General features: G+C 36.6%; 3 protein-coding genes across 4 annotated transcripts; 2 read left to right on the top strand and 1 right to left on the bottom strand.

Moving 5' to 3' along the window:
• Positions 1-4687: 4687 nt before the first annotated feature.
• Positions 4688-5933, bottom strand: LOC124413842. The gene is made up of 2 exons (XM_046894629.1): positions 5918-5933; positions 4688-5106 (listed from the first exon to the last, which is right to left on the bottom strand). Exons 1-2 carry the CDS (start codon positions 5931-5933, stop codon positions 4688-4690), a joined length of 435 nt encoding a protein of 144 aa, XP_046750585.1.
• A 7766-nt stretch (positions 5934-13699) lies between these two features.
• LOC124414194 (juvenile hormone esterase-like) lies at positions 13700-17632 on the top strand. 2 transcript variants are annotated; one of them, XM_046895169.1, is made up of 9 exons: positions 13700-13762; positions 14029-14186; positions 15030-15312; positions 15387-15572; positions 15760-15959; positions 16377-16533; positions 16657-16977; positions 17086-17224; positions 17323-17632. In XM_046895169.1, the coding sequence occupies exons 2-9, from the start codon at positions 14052-14054 to the stop codon at positions 17498-17500; spliced, it is 1599 nt and encodes a 532-aa protein (XP_046751125.1). In that variant the 5' UTR covers positions 13700-13762; positions 14029-14051; the 3' UTR covers positions 17501-17632. The 2 variants fall into 2 exon arrangements, with proteins under 2 accessions (XP_046751125.1, XP_046751124.1); XM_046895168.1 differs by lacking the exon at positions 13700-13762 and having other exon boundaries at positions 13883-14186.
• A 1620-nt stretch (positions 17633-19252) lies between these two features.
• Positions 19253-22310, top strand: LOC124414195 (juvenile hormone esterase-like). Its single transcript, XM_046895170.1, has 8 exons — positions 19253-19434; positions 19576-19858; positions 19931-20116; positions 20184-20383; positions 20827-20986; positions 21130-21447; positions 21765-21903; positions 21994-22310. The coding sequence occupies exons 1-8, from the start codon at positions 19300-19302 to the stop codon at positions 22157-22159; spliced, it is 1587 nt and encodes a 528-aa protein (XP_046751126.1). The 5' UTR covers positions 19253-19299; the 3' UTR covers positions 22160-22310.
• The last annotated feature ends 469 nt before the right edge of the window (positions 22311-22779 follow it).

Here is a 22779-nt window from a genome sequence, read left to right as displayed (position 1 = left end):
GCTTAGCGCGCTAATATTTGAATCTCACATTCCCCCCCCCCCCCCCCCTTATTTTTATTTTGTTGCGTATCTGCTAAATAAAAGTCATACACTTTCATTCATATTCCATTCATACCTTATGTTATTTATTTTCATTTTGCGTTGTCAATAACAAATTTTCTTAACTTCTAAATAAGTATATACATTAGACTGTATCAAAAAAATTGACTGTTTTTTTTTTTGAAAAATATACTGAAAATATTGTTCAGGATACCGAAAAAAGGCGCCTGTTAAAATGGGAGCTCTTAATTTTAATACTAAGAAGTGCCTCATCGCGATTTTCTACTTTCCATGAGAATAACATGGCAAAAATGAGTCTCGCTCCTTGCGATTTTTATAACTAGATAACGACGCGTCGTACAGAAAATTCTTATACATGTTTTTGTGGGAAATGAAACGTTCCACAAAAAAGGTCTCTTGTCATTTTACGATTAATCTATTCTTTCGAAAGTTATTTGAGGTCCTTTGTTGATGTTTGACCTCAAATAACTTTCGAAAGAATAGATTTATCGTAAAATTTTTTGATACAGTCTAATATATATACATGATTTCCTTTTCGTTGATGGTCTTGCTGTACACTGACGAATCATACTTCGTAATAATATAATCTTTGTACATTGTCTGCAATTCATAATTATGGGTTATCCTTTTATATCAGACTCAATTTAGTGAGTCATCATCGATAATTTAAAGTGGATTTCATTCAAATTATACTATAAGGATACATCCGTCGTCATTCATACCTATAGATTTATTAAACTTTTACGTATAATTATTACACAATGATGTAGTGAAGATCGGGAACGATTAGATTTGTGACGAGATAGCAAATTGCTAAATGTGTTGATATTTTCTTAGATTAGTTCTATTATATGTACCTTCAATTTTCTCTAAATCCTGTGGATCAGATAATACAAATGCATTTCGTCCAATTACTTTTACTATTTTATATGGTCCTTGATAAATCTGGAAAAATTTACGAGTCACTCTATTTAGTGCATTGGATGGTAGTGGAACTTTAAATAATACCAGATCATTAACTTTCAATTCAATTACTCGTTTGACCTTTTGATTATTTTTACGCTTTTGAAAACTTTGCTTCAAATTTTCTCTTGCTAGTACGATTTTGGTTTGATGGACGATTGGTATTGTATCAGGATATTTAATAATTTTCTTTATTTGATCTGTAGGCGTTTCACCAAAATGTAACTCGTGTGAAGTGTATCCTGTGCTGAAATGTGTCGTAATATTCAAGAGAGTTTCTATCTGAGGTATAAATTTAGCCCATTTGGTATGTTGATCTGCGCAATAAGTTCGAAAAAATCTACCTAATTCCCGCATGACACGTTCCGTCGGGTTGGATTGTGGATGACGAATGCTCGAATAACAAATTTTGATGTCTTCTTTTTCTCGAGTATTTTCCAAGCGTAAGCTGTAAATTGCGTTCCGTTGTCCGATAATATTCTCTTTGGTTTACCTGCTTTTGGAATATAACACTAGAAAATTTTCTTTAGACGAGTTCGAGGACCGAGTTGTAGCTTTTTTCATCAGATATAAACTAACATACTTAGAAAACGCATCTATCATTACAAAAATATATCGCACACTTCCAACTGATCTTGGTAAGGGGCCATAAAAATCAACAGTCACCAATTCTCCTAGCTTGTCAGCTTTCACCATGTCATATTCTTCTTCCATATTTACACTATATATGTTTAACTCGTTGACATAAATCGCAATTGATTACAATTTTTTCAACATCTTTAACCATTCCTTTCCAATAATAGTTTTGTACTGTCCTGGATGACTCAGTTTTGAGTGAACGAACTGTATTAAAGATTGCTTTAAACATACAGGTACTACAACTTGCCACATTTTTGTTGTTTTGTCTTGATGGAATAAATTGTTTTTATAAATTTGAAAATAAGGGACTTTCTCATTACTATTTAATAGTCGTTCCTTTTGCTTTAATATTAATTCGTCATTGTGTTGTAATCCAGCCAACTTCTTGAATTGATTTTTCAAATCTTTGTCCATGACTAAACCAAGGATTATATTTACAGTTTGCATATTAGTTTTTTCTGGTACCTTAATGAACGATTCTATTTTTGATATTATAAGAGGTTTTTGCAAATCATCTGCAATTTCAAATTTTCATTCAGGATTCCTGCTAAAGAAATCTGCCACCTTATTATACGTACCTCGACAATATTGAACATCAAACCAATATTGATTCAACAACAAACACCATCTTATCAATCTTCCGTTATGAAAGGTACTATTTTTGAGAAACGTTAAACTTTTATGATCAGTAATTATTTTGAATCGAGTATCTACTAGAAACATTCTAAATTTTTGAATAGAATACATAATCACAAGTAGCTCTTTTTGTGTTGTGGTATAATTCATTTCTGCTGCTGTTAAACATCTGCTTGCAATTGAAATTAAGAAATTATCTTCATGATCATCAGTTTGATAGAGAATCCCACAAATCCCTTTGTTACTTGCGTCAGTCTGCAACTTAAATTGGCAATTTGGTATAATATGACTCAACGTTACGCTTTTCATAAAATTTTCTTCAAGCAATTTGTATGGTTCAGAATGTTCTTTAGTCCAATTCCAGAGTGCATCTTTTTTTAACAGTTCTCTGAACAGATCTAGATATTGTGAATGGTTAATACTAAATTGTCTATAAAAATTACAAATTCCGAGGAATCGCTGAAGTTCTAATTGATTTCTACGTTCTTGAAAGTTTTTAATTATAGCAACTTTTTCTGGATCAGGAGTGATTCCTTGTGGTGTTAATAAAAATCTGTTAACGGTCGAGATTTTCGTGATAATGATATTCGCCAATACCCATGAGTCAAGTCAATTGTAGACATACATTTTGTACCGCGTTTTTGTAGTAAATCTGAAATATTTGATGGCGATTCATTATCACCTTCAACTATATCATTTAAAAATCTGGCATCTAGGAAAACACGTATCTGATTTTTCTTTTTCTTTACAATTCTCAAGGGATTACTATATGGACTAATCGAACGTTCAATTATACCTAAATCTAGCATGTATTCAATTTCTTTATTGACTTTTTCTTTCAAAAAGTCATGATCCTCCCCAAGCTCATTTATTTTCCGATTATCTTTGGATTTTACAGTTGTGTGAATATTATAAGAATCTTGAGTTTCAATTATGTTGTTTACCCTTGAAAAATCATTAAGTGATTGCGAAAAATCAGTTTGAGTACATTCTTCAATATATACTGTTTCAGATGTTTTTGATTGACGAATTTTGTGTACATACACATTACTTTCATCATTTTTATCAAATTCAATATTTTTAACATTTAACACTATTTGCTTATCATCAACTATTTCATCAATTACATCTTTGCATAACACATCATTAATTCTTTCCGGATAATATTCTTTGTTATTATCAATTTCTGAATTATCTAAATTGTTGATTTCTTCCAAATTTTCAACAGTCTGTATATCAAAACATAAATTATCAAATTTTGTTGTAATTATCAGTATAACCATCACGTTATTACTGGTTGAAGATACTAACTTTTTTATAATTATAACGATTTTTATAATTAATTATTACATTATTCCGTAACAACCAATCGTTATCTAGTATAATTTGATTTGCTAAATGAGGTATAACTAAACAAGGATAATCCAACTTTTGATTATCCATGACCATTTCCAAAAGAACTTCCTTTCTGATTGTAGTCGCCTTTTTACCTATAGCTGGAATGACTATCACATTACTAACTGGTAAGACACGTAATTTGTTTTTTGCTTCTAATTGATTAAATAACTCTTCTGAGATTGCTGTAACTTGACTTCCAGTGTCAATTAGTGCCTGAAAATGATTCTGCATAACTATGTGACTATAAAATGTGGACATACAGGAGTAATTGTTTCTAAATTTAAACTATTTGCATTTTTGTCTGAATTTAAATCACAAGCTAGGTCTTATATAAAATCAAATGGGTTATGATGCGGTGCGAAACCTGTTTTCATCGCATCGATCTTCAGTTTAAAGGACTATTTTGTGAATTGCTGAATTTTTGAGAGCTACTATTTGACGATTGTGAACTCCAATTGCTATTAGTTTGTAGATATCTATTATTATTGCTATTATAATTATACGAAGGTGGTGGAACGCTCGTTTTAGGCAACATAAAATTAGGAAAACTACTTATATTATTCTGATAACTATTAGAGTATCGATAATTGTTTGATGCTTGTTGTTGAATGCCAGGTCCCTGGGGATCAAAATTATTTTGTCTATTTACTTGTCCCACTTTAACATTCGAACCATAATCTTTATGACTGGAGAAATTTCTTCTCCTTTGCTTATTGTCTTTTTCTTCTTGTATTACATCTAATTGCGACAAGGCAGTTTCAATCAGTACTGTTTTAGAAAAATCTATTGCAATCATTTATTCTTCAACACGATATAGCATTTGCTGTACAATCTTATCTTACCTTATATCTTATACAGTATTATTATAGTATTAAAGTTCTAAACCAAATTTTGAATGTCCGGATGTTCGGATGTTCAGAAAGTGACGTCACCGGAATTTTTTTTTCTATTTACGTCATCGTCGATCTATGGTAATTGGCGGGGACAAAATTTAGCGAGCCGAAATTCTCAGTCCGGAAACGACCGCGCAGTCGAGAGGACGTATGGAAATCGCGCTCTGCTCCAGGTACTTGACCTGGTGAATTCCAACTTCTATGACCAGCGCACCGTAGTTCCTGTGCTCCAGGTCCACAACCTGGTGAATTTTGACTTCCAGGACAAGCACTCCGTAGCTCATTGACTCCAGGTCCTTGACCTGGTGAATTTTGAATTTCAGGACTAGAGCTCCGTAGTACCTGCGCTCCAGGTCCTGAACCTGGTGAATTTCGACTTTCAGAACAAGCGCTCCGTAGTTTCTGCGCTCCAGGTTCACTACCTGGTGGAATTCGACTTCCAGGACTAGCGCTCTGTAGTTCCTGCGCTCCAGGTCCTTGGCCTGATGAGTTGAGAATTGATTTAAAATCTGGTTGCCTGCCGCAATGTGTTAGGCACACGGCTATTCAGCATATACATGGAAATATTTATGGCATATTTCATGTACTTATATTATTGTGTGATAGTAAAGTCGGAAACGTTTGTTTGGGTTTTCGTCGTAGATGAAGAATCGAACGACCTCTACATTGATCGAATTCAATGGGCGTAATGACGGGCACATGGACGTCGTGTATTCATATTGCGCTTTCTTATTTGTATGCGATCGTGAGTTCAGGTGCTATTACCAGCGCGTGTTGACGTATACGTCCATAATAAATCGAGTTTTTCGAGTTTGTAAGTGATACGTGACAAAACTAATCACATCGGCGTCAAAGGTATAATTGGACAATTCTGTTGTTGATTTGTGAGCGAGTGTGAAACTAAGCGGAAAAGAGAAGAAGAGTACAAAGTAATATTACCATGAATCGACGCAGGTATATAGAATTATCTCCGGATGATTTCGCGGTCTTGCAGAGAACTGGTCAATTAGAACATGTTCAATTCGAATAATTTGATACACTTTCCATTTATACAAGTAACCTCGCATAGTAATACTTCGCGCGAAACGTTTTCCACAGGTGTGTGTACGAAACATAATGAATCTAAGGTTGTGAAAGGTGTCCATAAGGTAAATATCCAAGTAAGTGAATCAATGCCACAAAAAGGTTTATCTGAAAAAAACGTATTTATGTACAATAGGGAGCAGAAACATCAGAATCGACCCCTTGATACTAAGACTGGAGTTGATTTTAAATGTACAAAACCAAAAGCGAAGAAAATCACAGAATCTCTGGGAAAGGCAAATTACATTCGGGCGGCTGCATCACGCTATAAAGATGCAGATAGAAAAAAATCAAGTCGTGCAAAAGAATCTGAGGAGCAACGGGCCAACAGACTTAAGGCTGATGCGATACTTCAGAAGCAAAGAAGGATAACTAACAAAAATGTTAAAAAAACGGAAGAGTCAATTCGGGAGAAAAGTCTAAGGAAAAGAAAACGTAATAGGACAGAAGGTTTAGTGTTACCTGCGACAAAAAAAAAGGAAAAGTAATCCTTCCGTGATTTCGATAGGAAGGGTGATATTGGAAAGTCCCGATTTTATGGAAGATGAAGTGGAATTACATTATCTGGGAAAAATGAATTATTCGTATCAGTTTTGTCATGCTAAACATTTTGTTTCTGAATTGCCCGGTGATAAGAAGCATAATGGTTGCTGTCACAAAGGTAAAGTACGCATTTTGGAAGATAGTTCTTATCCGAAAGAGATTCAAGCATTGATCAACGGTAATGATGCATATAGTAGGAATTTTATGAAAAATTTAAGAAGTTACAACAATTCCTTGGTATTCTCAAGTTTTAGTGCTAAATTAGACGCCTTCAAAAGTCGAGGTCCATTTGTATTCCGTATATGTGGACAAACCTATCATAATACATATGCGCTTCATCCAGATGTCAATGAATCCCGTAAATATGGACAATTATATATTGTTGATAACGAGATCGCTACTAGAGTTCGTATGCAACATCCCGGCAATAGTGGCTGCTTACCAGAGGTATTGAGCGTATTGGATGACGTTATACGCAGGGTCAATCCATACGCGAAGGCGTTTAATATGATGTACGAGGTGGAAAGAAACGAAAAATTGCTGTCCAATTTAACCGGTTGTCCAGTTCGTGAAGTTCGAATGTGGTTAAAGAGAGATGACACAGTTGATAAAAATCGTTTCAACATACCAACATGCAATGAAGTGGCAGTGGTGTTCGTTGCTGAAGATGGAGATCCTCCGTTACAAAGAGACATATGTGTAGATTCTAAAAGTAAGGGTCCTATAAGTATGTCATCTCTGAGTCAACATGTTGACCCTATGACATATCCTCTCATCTTTCCATTCGGTCAGTCTGGATGGACGCTGAAGATGAAGCAAACCGGAGGAAAACGTGATATTACAGTATTGCAATACTACAGCTTTATGTTGAGCGACATTTCCCATTCTCGGTGTTTCAATTGACTCGCTCCAGATTGGCTAAGAGGTACGGCCTGATCCGTCAACTGAGCTCCTCCCATTCTGAACGTTTTAACTGACTCACTGTATATCGACGCGATATGTTTGTCCGCCAGAAGCAATGCATCTGTATGAATATCCGATGAATGAACAGTCCCATGCTATATACAGATTATCAGTTCATGTAGAAGGTGAACAAGTAGTATATTTTGAAGAGGGTAATGAAGAAGTAGCCATAGATAAAAACAAGGAATCTACACTGCTCGTATGGTTTACTTTGAACACCACTGATGTCGAAGCACGTAAGTATTTGTATTGTGAAATTCCAAATTATCACGTTTTTGATCAAAAAAATTTACAAAGTGGTCGAAACGAAAGAAATTCGTAAAACCTGTTTTGAGTAGAATGTACTTTGTGAGTCCTAAGGAAACTGAGCGTTATTATCTGAGAGTGTTGTTATTACACGTTCGAGGAGCTCAATCATTTCAAAATATGTGGACATATGGTAGTATAATGTATCCAACCTATTTTGAATCGGCAGTTGCGCGCAAATTAGTTACTGATGACGAGGAATGGGACAAATGTCTTTCTGAAGCGTCAAGTTTGAAATTTCCTACCGAAATGTGTCGATTATTTGCATACATATGTGTATTTGGCATACCGATTAATGCTCGCCAATTATTTGAAAAATACAAATCTGATTTTGTTGATCATAACGAGTATAACAAACAAAACGAACACAAGGCTTCGCAAGTGATAAATGAAATACTAATATTCCATGGATTTACATTAAAAATTTTTAATCTACCCGATATAGAAGAAAATTTAACAATAGTTTGTCATAATAGAAAAAATAATTAAAATACTGATAGTGCGATCGCGTTGAAGTAGGCAGTCAAAGTTTCTGTGAATAGTTCAACCAAAAATCAAGGTGTTGTATTTAATGCGGTTTTGGCGGCAGTCGGTGGTGTATCTACTGATAAGTGTATCTATTTGGACGGTCCCGGTAGCAGTGGAAAGAGCTACTTATATAACACGATTATTTCTACGTTGAATAGTAAGAATATAATCGTATTGCCTGTGGCATGGACTGGAATTGCAGCAAACTTATTAAAAGGGGGCAGGACGGCTCACTCAACGTTTAAATTACCATTTCTTTTGAATGAACAATCAACGTGTAATATTAAACCTAATTCCAAACATGGTCTATATATTCGTGATGCAAAAGTTATAATTTGGGACGAAATAACAATGGCATCAAAATACGCATTAGAAGCCGTTGATCGTATGTTAAGCGACGTATGCTGCTGCAATGAACTATTTGGGAGTAAAGTAGTCATAGTTTCCGTTGATTTCCGGCAAACTCTACTTGTCGTACGACATGGTAGTAGAACACAAATTTTAGAAGCGTGCGTTTAAAGAAGCAGTTTATGGTGTCATTTTGTATATATGTCATTGAAAGGTAACATTCGTGTGTGTGATGGACAAACGGGTTTCAAGCAATGGCTTTTGAAAATTGGTGATGGAGTATTTTCTAATTCATTCAAATTTAACAATGAGGTTGTTACTATTCCGACTGATATACTGTCGAATGGAAATATTGTGCAAGAAATATTTGGTGAAAGTATTGATCCACAAGATTTATCAACTTTTAGTAAAGTTATTTTAGCCCCGACAAATACCGACGTTATAGCCACTAATAATGAAATATTGTCAAAAATCAAAGGTTCCAGTGTTGACTATCAGAGTGTAGATCGTGCCTCATCTTACGCCATTATTTCTCAAGCTGGGTCTCTAAAAATACTGAAATAAATGGATAAAATAATCTATTCTTATTATGTATTCATGTATGTTCATAGAAATATTGGCAAAGGCGGAAATTCCGGAGCTTTTGTGGAGATAACTATATAACGGAACGATGTACACTGTATAAACGAAGCAAATAATAACATCAAACATGTAATATGTAAATCACGTATAAACACTTTTTGAATTATGTATTTGCACACATGTTGTGATAATATTTCGATCATCGTTTATTACCCCTTAAGAAATCCTCAAGCAGCGAGGGCCTGAGGTATCTTATAAATCTCGTATAATCTGGTGAAACAATGTCAACGAGGAAGCGAGCGCAGCGAGCGCACGTGCACAATAGTATATTGTGTAGCTAGTGCGTGAAGCAGGCGATATCCGAAGAGTGCTGCAATAACACTCTTCAGATATCGCCTTCACGCACGTGCTGCACACGCTATTTTTTGTAATACATGCATAGGAAAGTGTTATTTGAGAGGCAAACCAACGTAGTCGAGACCGTACATACGCCGCTCAAGCCAAATGGCGTTGCTGTCGACCGTGTTGTCGGTGACAAGAATACGCTGCACCGGGAAATAGAGCATATCGAATGCGCGCATGCGCCAACTCTATTATTCAGGAATAAGGCACTTTACGCACGCTACACGACCCTCGAAAATGACACTTTCCATGCAGGTGTTAAAAAAAATCCTAGCCTATTACCTAGCGTAGCCTAGCGTATTACCAGCTAGACACTAGAAAAACTACATACACTAGAAAAATCAGCAGCTATTATCCTTTGTGGGTAATAGCGCTTCGCAAATCAGCTGTCACTGCCCTATGTGGAGATGTGTGTGCTAAAAACTTTGGCTGCTATTTCATTATGTAAGTTAGTGGTGTGTATTGATCAACATTCATTACCCATTGAACAATCCTTAAGCAGTATGGGCGTGAGGTAACTCACAAATTTCGTTTCATTTGGTGTCACTGACAACGAGTAAGCAAGCGCAGCGAGCGCACGAGCACTAAAATTAGCCGATCCGAGCGAGCTTTAGCGGGCGAGGGAATATTAGCAGCTAGTATTATTGTTAATTGACTAGAATAATTGCGGGTATAACGAAAAAATTAGTATAAAATTGTGAAAATAAAATCTCGAGACTATGCAGTCACGAAGTTTCTAGCCATTTAAACAGTAAATACTAAATAAAATCAACAGCTTGTAACTTATCTCAAAATTTGACCACACAGGTTCCTTGGATAGATATAACTTTCAATTATTTCGTTATAATACGTATCTCGTCAGATCGTTATTCCAATAATATATTCGTTTCGTAGATATTTTATATTTGATGATTTATGGCCGTTTGACTGTTCACTGTGATGCTTAAAATATTATTGTTAATTGACTAGAATAATTGCGGGTACAACGAATAAATTAGTGTAATATTGCAAAAATAAAATGTCGAGACTATACTGCCACGAGGAATATGTGTTACACATCGGGCGTCTTCTCCCAGAGTGTCTGGTCAGAGCCACTTATCTCCATTCTTCCACCCACTCATCCACACCGTGCTTAGACTGTCATCGAGCTTAGCGCGCTAATATTTGAATCTCACACTATATAACTGTTTTCAGGCTCTATTCAACTAATCAATCAGATTTATTAAATTCAAAATCCTCACCTAAAAATAACCCAAATCATATAAAATTATTCTACACTCTTTGAAGTACATCCTTTTTAAGTGATCGTATGACTGTAAAATTTTTACTCCGAGGTTTTTTGGGTTGCTAACTACGAATCCGCTATATGAATCGTGAAATTCCAAATCGCGGATACTGAAATGTAAGTAAACAAAAATAGCAATAATGAATTTTTAGGAATTTACATTTTGGCGTTCACGTTCTTCGAATCTACCAATTGAACTTAATGAATCTGACATTGGATTTGTATTTGTATTATTAAGAATTGGAGAAACTGAAAAATTTCACCCTCAACCCTTATTTTTCATCCCTTCAGGGGGCTGTGGAGTAGAAATCAAGTTCAGGAATGGAATGAGCGTTCTTAAAAACCCCCAATTTCAATTTTTTTGTAAAATCGAAAATTTCACCCTCAACCCTTATTTTTACCCCTTTCACACGGTGCAAAGCAAAACCTAAGCTTAGAAATGGAATCGACTACACCAAACACCCCCCTAAAATAGATTTTCGTGTATTTTAGTATAGAATATGCTTCTACCAGTTTTGACACAAAAACTCGAAAATACGCTGACAATTAACCGGTTAATCTAACTTTTTTCTATTGTACAGAATTATGCATAGGGTTTTGTAATGTATAGTTCTGAGAAGAACCCCCCACTCTCAAAGAGCCGGAACGTCAGCGAAACAGTTGATAATTTTTCAATAACCTTTGATACCTAACAAATCGAACCAATAGATCTTATGTTCTACTTAATGCCCATATATATGCCATTAATATGATGGATTGAACGATTACTCGTTAAACATTTCAGAAATTTCGGTTATGGTTACCATTTCTCGTAGTTGAGTTTTTCATATTGTCTTATCCATGCCCTTTTCATTTCAGTGTTCAATAGCATGTGTGTTATCAGTTATGGATTGTACCGTGAGTTTGCATTAACGATTAAAAACGGTCAAGTTTTTTTTATTGTGGATTTATCTTTCCTTTACCGGAATTGTTACCGTCTCACTGTACAAGGCGTGAGACTCATTATCAGATAATTACGGTAGAAGGTTACTGGTATCTTAAGTGGATGTGTATCAATACATAATACCTTGTGAGAAATACTTGCAGAGAGAATCTATGCAATTATAACTGAATTAGACATAATATTTCTGATTCATGAATGTGAATTTTAGTGCATGTAAAAATAGCTCTACTTCGGCAATAATTTTATTCTATGCTGAAATTAAGAATTTTTAATTACCTATGACTCTGTGTAATTGTGACGAATATTTCTCCATAATGTTAACAGTTACTGAGCATTCAGAACAGCATATATTTGTATGGACACAGAATAAAAAATATACTCAAATTGCGCTGGCGTGTAAATGATGATGCCTTGCACTTGACGCGATTTGTGGAAGATCGGTTTTTATCTCGCATCATTTCTACGCGCCTGTAAAGTAAGAGATATTTAGTGATGTACGGTAGATTCATCGTACGAGACAAGGAATGGTAAGGTTACGCATTAAGGATAGCTGTGGATTTAAGTGTTAGTAAAATCGAAAACATTCGATATAGTCTAGTCAACATGTACCTTTTTGGATGAAATTTTTGTATATTCTCCGAAAATTACGATCAAGGTGTCATTCGATTCGGAATGTTATGTAGAAAGTTTAAGGAAAAGTCCCAAAAGGGGCCGATGAAAATTGCGAAAGTTATAGACAATTAGAAAAAAAAAAAAAAAAAAAAGAAAAAAAAAAGTAGGGGTTTGGTTTTTTTTTAATATCTCAGAAAATATCAAAGATATTAGACATTTGAAAAAAGATCTATAACAAAATTAGGAAATAAAAAAAAAATAAACTAAGAAAATTCAATTGTTTATAAAATAAACAAATAAAAAATGAATTTTTTTTTTTTTTCACAGAATCTCCAAGAACAATACAATTTATGATTTGTATTCATATTTAGTGGAAAAAAACGATTGTTAATTATTAAATGCATTTTTTAGCAATAAATGATTTTTTTTAAACAATAATTTTTTTCTCAAAAATCATAATCTATATCAACAAGTAGATCAGAAGAAAAAAAAATTTTGTTTATCTTATGAACAATGCATTTGTTTATAACCATTATTTAAACAATGGCGGTAAAATATATAAAAAAATTATTTTCATGTAACTTTTAACCGTTAGAAATCAGAACATTTGAGATATTTAAAAAAAAAAAATTTTCCAATCACCTTTATGCAGTTTTTAATTTTTTAATGTTTTCGATTCTTAATAAAAAAGTGGAAAATCAACATTTTTGAATTATTCCAACAGGGACTATTTTTATGCCTCTTAAAAATAACTCCACGAAGTGAAAAAAATTCTAGGGTTGTAGTTTAACAATAATCGGGGTTTTTATGTTAACATTCTATTCAGAAAAATTTGTTGATTAAATAACACATAATTAATGGAAAAATGTGGATAAGAATTTCTTGCCGGCGGGTTATTGTTTATTTATGTATCCCAATAGTGCTCAAGTTTTTTTATTCTTCAATATTCATATTTAAAATGATAAAATGATTTTTTTTGTTACCGTGTCCGAGTAACGAATCGCACGCGGAAGCCAGACTACCCGCTTTTAGCGCTATTTTCAGGGCTCTGTAAAAATTATAAATATTGAAGATACAGCTTCGGAAGGTGGAACTTTTTTTTAGTAAATTTCTTTCACTTGTCAGATATTTTTTCAAATTTCTAATATCTTCGATAGTTTTTGAGATATTCAAAAAAAGTCAAACCCCTACTTTTTAAAAAAAATTGTTTATAACTTTTGCAATTTTCATCGGCCCTTTTTGGGACTTTTCCCTGAACTTTCTACATAACATTCCGAATCGAATGACACCTTGAATGTAATTTTCGGAGAATATACAAAAACTTCATCCAAAAAGGTACGACTAGACTAATATGATCTAGCCAACCGCGCTTGTCCAGAGAGAAGGATCGCGCTCAGTGGCACTGATTGTAAGATCAAAAGGGCGTTTGGAGAATACTTCAATTTACTTCAGAGGAATTCCTTCTGATTTAAGGCGCAGAGCCGTAGTTGTACAGTAGAAACACGAAGATTTTCTGCATATAGTTGAATCTTTAATTGCCCAATTATTAATATCATAGTTCATTTGAGTGGGTCTCTAGTCATTCAAATTACAAATAAACGGTTTCATGATCAGTTGAGAAATATTGGTGTAGATCAAGGGTGTACATCTGGTGTTGTTATCTTCATTGGCACGTGACGCTGACAATGAGTTGTTAGCACTCGGTTACTGGTACAATATTTATATGCCAACGAAGCACTAAGATACGATAAATCGCCAAGGTTATTCCTCAGTAATCTGTCAAATAAATCAGGTAAGAGGGGATAGAAGGCTGACTTTAAAATGATTACGGAATTCGCTTCTAGTCCAGCAGAGGGAAGCGTCAGTTATGTACCGTCCAACTGTTCTTGTCAAGCAAGGATGGCTCCGGGGTGCTGAGGTCAAGAGCGAGGTTGGAGGGGCCTTCATTTCTTTCAAGGGCGTTCCTTTCGCCGAGCCACCAGTCGGTGAGTTGAGATTCAAGGTGAGTGTTCGACTGGACCGGACTCCCAACTCCAAATAGATGATAGTTACGAAGCTCAGTCTGATTAATTCAAAAAATGATGTAGTTGTAGGTTATGCTTCTGTGAATTTCTAACGAAATTTTCCCTGACTTAGATTGATTCCTAAACTGTCTAACTATTGATTATTTATGTATATATCAGGTTATGCTATTAATTTAAATTTGATTTCTTCGTATGGACTTTGGGCACATGATATTTCGGGTGCAATTTTCTTGTTAATACTGAAAACTTAGATACCAAATATATAAAGTAGTCAGTTGGCGTGTATTCAAAAGTTCAAAATCATGTCAGTTATATTTGTTTGCACTGATCTCTTCAATCGAATATGTATGGCGATGATACTTCCAATTGGAATGTCACAGATTACAGAAAGAAAATAGTGAATCTGAGCAGTTCCAAGTTTTTTCGTTTCGTTCTTATACAGCCAAAACATCGAACATATTTTAAGTTAAATGTAATAGGTAATCCTGTTACATCACTATCAGTTGATTACGCCTCGCGGCTTCTTACGGTTAGAAGTCTTACCTATTACGGATTGTTATCGGTGTGATAAGATTCAGAGTAAAATGTGTCAGCTCGAAGTAAGGGAATCGCGTACCTACACAAGCATAACTATTAAACTCGTGTCATTGCGCACGTGCGTATCTTACGGTCTGTTTCTATTTTCTGTTGTGGTACTTTATCGGAGCAGAGATTGTTCGCTTGTTAAATTCCGAACTAAAAAATTTCGATTTAACTACAAATTACAGTCAATCGAACGACATGCCACTAATGCTGAAACTTTGATTTAAAAAACTCGTTAGGACCCGCAACCGAAGCAGGCATGGACTGGCGTGCGCGAAGCGTTGGAGGATGGCCCTCAGTGTCCACAAATTGACATGTTTTCTCAAAAAATTGAGGGGGATGAGGACTGTCTTTACCTCAATGTAGCCACAACATCCTTGAAAGGATCACGACCGGTAATGGTCTGGTTTCACGGAGGAGGTTTCATCTGGGGTGACGCCGGGTCTAGGCTTTATGGCCCAGACTATTTGGTGAAGCACAATGTCATTGTCGTCAAAATTCATTACCGACTTGGCATTTTTGGTGAGCCAATCATTGCGGTCACCATTTCCCAGCAAACTGTGTTCATTTTCTTTGTGAATTTCTGATGTCTACAGGCTTTCTGCAGCTCGAAGATGAGGCGGCAGCGGGAAATATGGGACTAAAGGATCAGGCCGCTGGCCTGAAATGGGTGAAGGAAAATATCACCCAATTTGGTGGAGATTCGAACAACGTGACGATCTTTGGAGAAAGTGCTGGTGGCGTTTCCGTTCACTACCATCTTCTATCACCGTTTAGTAAAGGTGCGAGCATATTTATGTCTTCGGTGAAAAATTCGAATTTAAGAATCGAAAAATGAAAGTATAAGTGTACCAATATGATTCTTGACAAGACAATACGTTGATGGTGCTTTCTTCTGTTCTCGGTGGTTGCGTTCCAAGTGAAAAACTATGACAATAACATGATGATCAACGATTTTCATATTTTTAGGCCTCTTCCATAAGGCAATCGTACAAAGTGGCGTGGCAATTAATCCATGGGCATGTACCCCCAGTCCTGTCAATCTTGTACGTCGCCTCGTCGCTCATCTCGGAAAGGAGACCACCGACTCCAAGGAAATCGTTGAATTTCTTCGTACTATCGCAGCTCACAAACTTGCCGGCGCTTTGCAGAATCTTACAAGCATCCCGGTTCGTGCATATTCATTGACATATTTTGGGTAATTATACGCGGGTGGTGTGTATGATTTCACGGATAGAACGAATACACGGGTTTGATCATTCCGTGTGAATGCAGCTGTAATTCTTTATCAATTTAGAATACTTCAAGTGGATGTAAAAGACTTCAACCGACTTTAACAGGATTAACATGATTTTAATACCCTAATTGTTACGACAATATTTCAAGGAAATTCAAATGACTTTAGCTGACTTGAACTGACTTCAACAAATCGAAGTGACTTTCATCATCTTCAAGTGAATTCAAGTGGTTGCTTACCACTTCACACCTGTCACATTTCACTGCAACTGTACAATTACTGTAGAAAATCAGTAGAACTGGCTGTGGATAATAGAAGAAGTTTCTAAGAAGCTTGTTATATTTTTTAGGGTAAAACCGCGATAACTCTTCCATTTGGACCGAGTATTGACAGCAAAAGTGCTGAGCCCTTCATTCCACGTCATCCTTGTGAACTGATTTACGAAGCTCAAGATGTGCCTGTCATGTTCGGATACAACAGCGTCGAAGGAATTATCCTCATTCAGAGTAAGCAAATTAAGCGCAATAAAGGCCACGAATTGGATTACCACGGTACTTGAGAGATACGATGGTTTGAAATTCAATGAGAAGGAAATTCACTTTCTAAATTTATTATACGATTATTTCCAGCGATTGAAAGTGGGGGAGAGTCGAGGATGGAGCAAGTATTTGAGCAGTTAGTATCCCGCATGTTATCTGAGTTTCCTACATCAAAGATGTCACATGCCAAAGCAGAGATCAAGGAGTATTACTTTGGGGAGAAGGATATATCCAAGGATGTCATCGATAGTTATATTCAATTTCTGGGTGACACTTGCTTCGTCCTGGGTATCCATGAAGCAGCGTTAATCCAAGCCAAGGCAAAGTCTCCATCGTATTTTTATCGTTTCTCTCATGATTCACCGCAGAAACTGAGCAAGCATTTTTTGCATTTAGAAATCGATATTAAAGGTGAGTTAATTTCTTTGCTCTGGTTTTCAGTTTTTTCAACGTCATCCATTTAGATGTGAATATTGACACGCATGTCCTTAAATGCATACTTGAGCAACGTTTCTTCAGGTGCTGGGCACATGGACGAGTTAGCGTACATTTTTCGTCCCGAAGCGTTTCCTGACGTTCCTTTCATCGAACCGGGTTCAGTTGAACAAATCATCTCCGAGAGATTTCTCAGATTGTGGACAGATTTCGCAAAGACTGGGTAAATACGAACTCCATTCATAAGTGTCACCAGTAGTCAGTAAAGTAAATTCTTCATTCACTGTCCGTCTGTGATTCTCTAACTGCTCGTTGATACAGAAATCCGACGCCAAAAATCGACGACTTGATCAGAGAGAACTGGCAACCAATGTCAACAACTACCAAAAATTACTTAAATATCGACGCAGAGCTCACCCCTAGCGTTGATCCTGATCAAGAAATGTGGAAATTTTGGAAAAGTATCCGCACAACTGGCACTACCAGAAAACTGCAGTGATCAACGGAATCGAAATGAAGTCTGCTGACAAACAACGGTGAATGCGAGATTGCTAATTCCTCAGGTTTTCACATGCCATCTGTATTCCATTACCCTGTGATATTTATAAATAATTGTAAGATAAATAATTAACGATACACCACGATTACCTATAATCTGTTCTCACGGTCATATACACCATAATCATGTCACAGCAGTTGGTCATTGATAAAAAATAAGTTCGTTCAACAATCAATCTGTTCAATATTTTTTGGCTTTATCGGTTGAATGCATAGAGTTTGAACACATCAACATCTACTGACATCAAATGGTTCTATACGGCTGGACCTGCATACCTTGCTGGTAATGCATACCTTCACTCAATAATTGATTCTGTTTTACCTTCCGTACGTATCTTGTGTTCTCGACTGGCTGCCGATACAAAGGCTGAGAAGAAGTACCAACTGTTAGATTGAATAATACGCACTATTATCACATCTGCGGTGGTGATAAAATAAGACTTGTGCCTGTAATTTGAAGCAGCAGTTCTTGCAGGGGCCAAGCAGATTAGCGAGATTGTGCAAAATACCGGCGTGAAAACAACTATTCCATAGTTGAACCTTTGGCCACGAGAGCTCTTCCAAGAGCTTTGGCAGGACGTATGAACTCACAATCAGTGATCAGTCCAACTCCATCGCTCTGACACTCATTTGTACTTTGAATGTTCGTTAGATTACCAAGTTTTAAATACTTTAACACTTAATTATCTCTGGTTTCGGGTGATTTCACCGTTTGGTACCCCTGTTCGCTAATCTCATCGATAATTCAGGAGGAAAACCACAAATATTAGAAACGATAACTGCATGGTTAGGTTAAGTTAGGTTAGGTTAGGTTAGCTTAGGTAAGGTAAAGTAGATTACTGCATGGTTATTGGTAATTGAGGTATGTGGCTGGCTTTCCGAGAGAGAGAGAAAGATAGCTCGGAGGGGCAGTGTTGTCTCTTCCGCATCGGTACAGTATTTCAAAAAGCTTATACATCCCTTTCGCACACTTTTAATTTCTGTCTGTATTATGATGTACAGTCATATACACTTGCATTAGCTCAATCAATCACACTTTATAGTACTCAAATCTTAATTATACAAGAATTTTATTTCACTAATATTCAAGAAATGATAGTTTGAGACGTTTTTCAATGTATCCATAGATCCCCATTAACGCAGCAAACCTTCAGCACTTTTGCTAGAAAATCTGTTTATTGGGCATATCTTCACATAGCGATTTAGAGCCTATTTTCATGTAAACAACGTAAACAAACTTTAGTCAAACAAGCTGTAAATCAGTGACGTTACATTTTTGGTTAGACTGTCTCACGCATGAGCAGTATTTAATATAAAGGGACAATCCCGATCCCCACCGCCGCAGTAGTCGTTTCAGTCTTATCATATTTCAGTGAGCAAAACCTTGATAACTCAGAGAAGCAATAACGTGGCTGCGCGGTCTGTTTCTTGCTTCACCGTCGATCCGTCCATTTCTACCACTTTCAGAAATAGCATTTGGCCAGAAGAGGACAGAAGTATTTGCAAATGTGTTTCTTGCTTCTCTGCTAACTTAAGCGAGGCGACTCGAGTCGACGATGAGAGAATGAGAGCTACTTTCAGCGTCGGGCTTGATCATGCTTGCTCTCCCCACCTTTCAACATTCTGCTGCGCAGTCGTTCTGTCTTTTTTCCGCTCACATATTACTATCCATTTATAGTACACACACACAGAAAAGCAACGAGTTGCTTATTGTGTGCCGTGTTCTGGAAGAGCGTTGCCATGGCTGGTCCAGTTGTCAACGTGAAACAAGGATTGCTCCAAGGTGCCGAGATCGAGAATGAATTCGGAGGGTCCTTTATATCTTTTGAAGGAGTTCCTTACGCAGCACCTCCGGTCGGAGATCTTAGGTTCAAGGTGAATATCCATAGCTGATAGCCTAGAATTAGAGAACAATTTTCACCGTTTTGATGACATCTCAAATACATTTCGATGTATGGTTCGAGGAATGTTCAGATGTTGGTTTACGAAAAAAAACCATTTTGCGCGACTTTTTAGGAGCCTCAGCCTCTACAGCCATGGACAGGAATACGGCATGCTTTGGCAGAAGGAAACCAATGCCCACAACGCGACGAGTGTTCTCGTCAAATTGAGGGAGATGACGATTGTCTTTACCTGAACGTCGCGACTCCCTCACTGGAGGGTTCACGACCGGTGATGGTGTGGATTCATGGTGGAGGTTTCATATGGGGTGACGGTGGTTCAAATCTCTACGGTCCAGACCGGTTGGTAAAGATGGATATCGTAATCGTGCGCATAAACTACAGACTTGGTGTTTTTGGTGAGTGCACGCTTCTTGCTATTCGATATATTGTTAAACACAAGCGATTTTTATATTCGTACAATTTTGCAGGTTTCCTACAACTCGACCATGAAGTGGCGCCTGGAAATATTGGACTTAAGGATCAGGTCGCAGGGCTCAAATGGGTGAGAGAAAACATCGAGAAATTTGGCGGCAATCCAAAGAATATTACGATCTTTGGACACAGCGCTGGAGGCTCATCTGTTCATTATCACCTGCTCTCACCCCTCTCCAAAGGTCAGTTTCAAGAAATTTTATTCTAATCTCCTTACTGTCTGTATTAATCTAATTCTCATCTGCACAGGTCTTTTTGATAAGGCGATCGCGCAGAGTGGCGTAGCTTTCAGTCCTTGGGCTAGTGTTTCTGAGACTGTCGAGATGGCGCATCGACTTGTTAAACATCTTGGAAAGGACACCAAGGACCCGCATGAGATCGTTAAATTTCTTCGCACCATTCCAGCCCTCGAACTCGCTAAAGCTCAGGAGGATATCCTAACTCCGGAAGTTGGTATAAGTTCGTGATTTAAAAGGATGCCGTAGTCAGTATTTACCGACCGAGTAAAATGGCACTTATCTTGACTATTATCAAAATCTACTCATCATCTCATCACAACGTAACTTTACATAAAATACCCACTAATGCAATATTCAAAAAAAAAAAGAAAAAAAGAAAGCATAAAACAAAAGTTTTTGGATATTATTGTTTGGCATTACACGATGTAATACTGCGCTGACTGCGTTTGTTACATCTACAATAATCAAAATCAATAATTCTTATTCGGTTTGTAAAGACGGACTGTTGCATGTTTACAAGTCTGGCCATTTGATCTTATGAAATCAAATTACATTTTCAGGCTGGCCAATCACTCTGTAGGTCATTCAAATCCATTATTTCATGAGTATAACATCACTAATTCAATGTTATTTTTCTTTTCATCGGGTCCTAGGAAAAATATCTAAACATTGCCGCCTTCGGAGTCTCCGTCGATAACAAAAGTCCGGAACCATTTCTCCCACGTTCTGCTCGCGAGATTCCGGCAGATGGTTGTTACGATGTGCCGCTGATGCTCGGCTACGTCAGTCACGAAGGGCTCGACTGCACCGTAGGTGAGCAAGCTTTACAGTTATGATTGACCATCCGATGATTATCATTTTCCACTGGTGGTTGTGCGTATAAAAAATTCTTCTGGAGTTTTGTTCAGCAACTGAGTTCGGAACAAACATTTAAATCTTAATTTTATTTCTCTCAGGTTTAACCGATGAAGTGTATGCCAATGGTGACCAATATTTCGAGACTACGGCTTCTCACCATCTCTGCAAATTGCATCTATCAAAGATCCCGATTGCCATCAAAGAGATCAAGAAATTTTATTTCAAGGATAAACCATTTAACGCAGATGTGATTGAGGACTACATCCAGTACACCGGGGACATTGAGTACCTTGTTGGCATCCACGATCTAGTTGAGATTCGAAGCAGAGCAAAGTCTCCAACCTACCTGTATCGGTTCTTCCATAACCCGCCTCGAAAACTTTCCACAACGAATTTCGTCGAGAAAGACATCGAAGGTACGACATCGCGGTTTATCAATTATTACATGGCTTCCAATAAATTTCGACTAATGATGTTTTAATCAATCCGGAAGACCAGTACAATGAAAAAAGAGCTAATTGAACATACCATAAAATGCTTGAGCAGATGCTGTGTAGCCTCACACTGTATCTGGTTATGGTTTAACTCGATTCATTCAAGTATAATGTCAGATCTAGTGACATTAAATTTAATTCAATATACTCCGTATTATAAGTTATAATTTTAAAGTTATTTCCGGGATCTAATATCACAATACTCAACAAGTACAAATGATTCCTTGTCTATTAAACAGGTGTCGCGCATGGTGATGAGCTTCCATTTATCTTCTATCCGGGCCATTTTCGTCATATAAACTTCATTGAGCCGGGTTCAACGGAGGAGTTGATCTCGAAAAGATTCCTGCGAATGTGGACTGACTTTGCGAGGACTGGGTGAGTATAAAAGTTACATGATCCATACCTGCAAGCCACCGTGCAATCATCCTTGTATAATTGAGGAATGTTATTGTTTTTCCTTTTAAGAAATCCAACTCCCAAACTCGACGATCTAATCAACGCGAAATGGGAACCCGTTACAACCACCGCAAAAAATTATATGGCTATCGGGGCGGAAATTATTCCCGGAGTCAATCCTGACCAGGACACCATACAGTTCTGGAAACGTCTCCGTGAGACTTACAAGGATTAGTAGTAACGTTTCAGTTGCAACATTTCTTGTTCCATTGGTATTAACCATGGGCAAAGCTATGAATTAACACTATAATTCCTAATATTCTGGATCCATATTATTTTTCTATGAGTAAATCCTCAAGTAAGTAAATATATTTTCAATACCGTGATGTAAGGTGAGTGTTTTTATATCGTTACCGGCATAAAAAAATTACGAAAAAATATGTGTTTTAAGTCATTCCCTCACCTTATCCCTCAGTCCGAAAACAATAATAAAAAATATGTTCATCTCAAATGTAACAATATTCTTATTGATTGAATATTGCTGAAATGTTCGAAAATGAGTGTTAATTGTATGTCAAAGCTTTTATTGCACCACGACAAATACATAAAACGGATAATCAATTTCAAAAAATGTCCCACAAAATAAAGTCATTCCCTCATCGTGTTGAGATTTTTCGATTTATGGTCGCAACGAATGAGATTTGTGAACCCAATTTTCGGTTTTTAAAACCTGGCAACACTCCTAATATGTATGTGTAGCGGTTTTTTTTCAACACTGAAATGAGTCTGTGCAAAAAACCTTCTTGGACTTCTTTATTGTTTTTTTTTCAGCTTTATAGCTTATATAGCAAAAAA

Source organism: Diprion similis, chromosome 13 (genome assembly GCF_021155765.1).
Source record: "Diprion similis isolate iyDipSimi1 chromosome 13, iyDipSimi1.1, whole genome shotgun sequence".
Lineage (NCBI taxonomy): Eukaryota > Metazoa > Arthropoda > Insecta > Hymenoptera > Diprionidae > Diprion > Diprion similis.
Note: the sequence above shows the minus strand (reverse complement) of the source record. Positions and strands in the feature narration are given on the sequence as shown.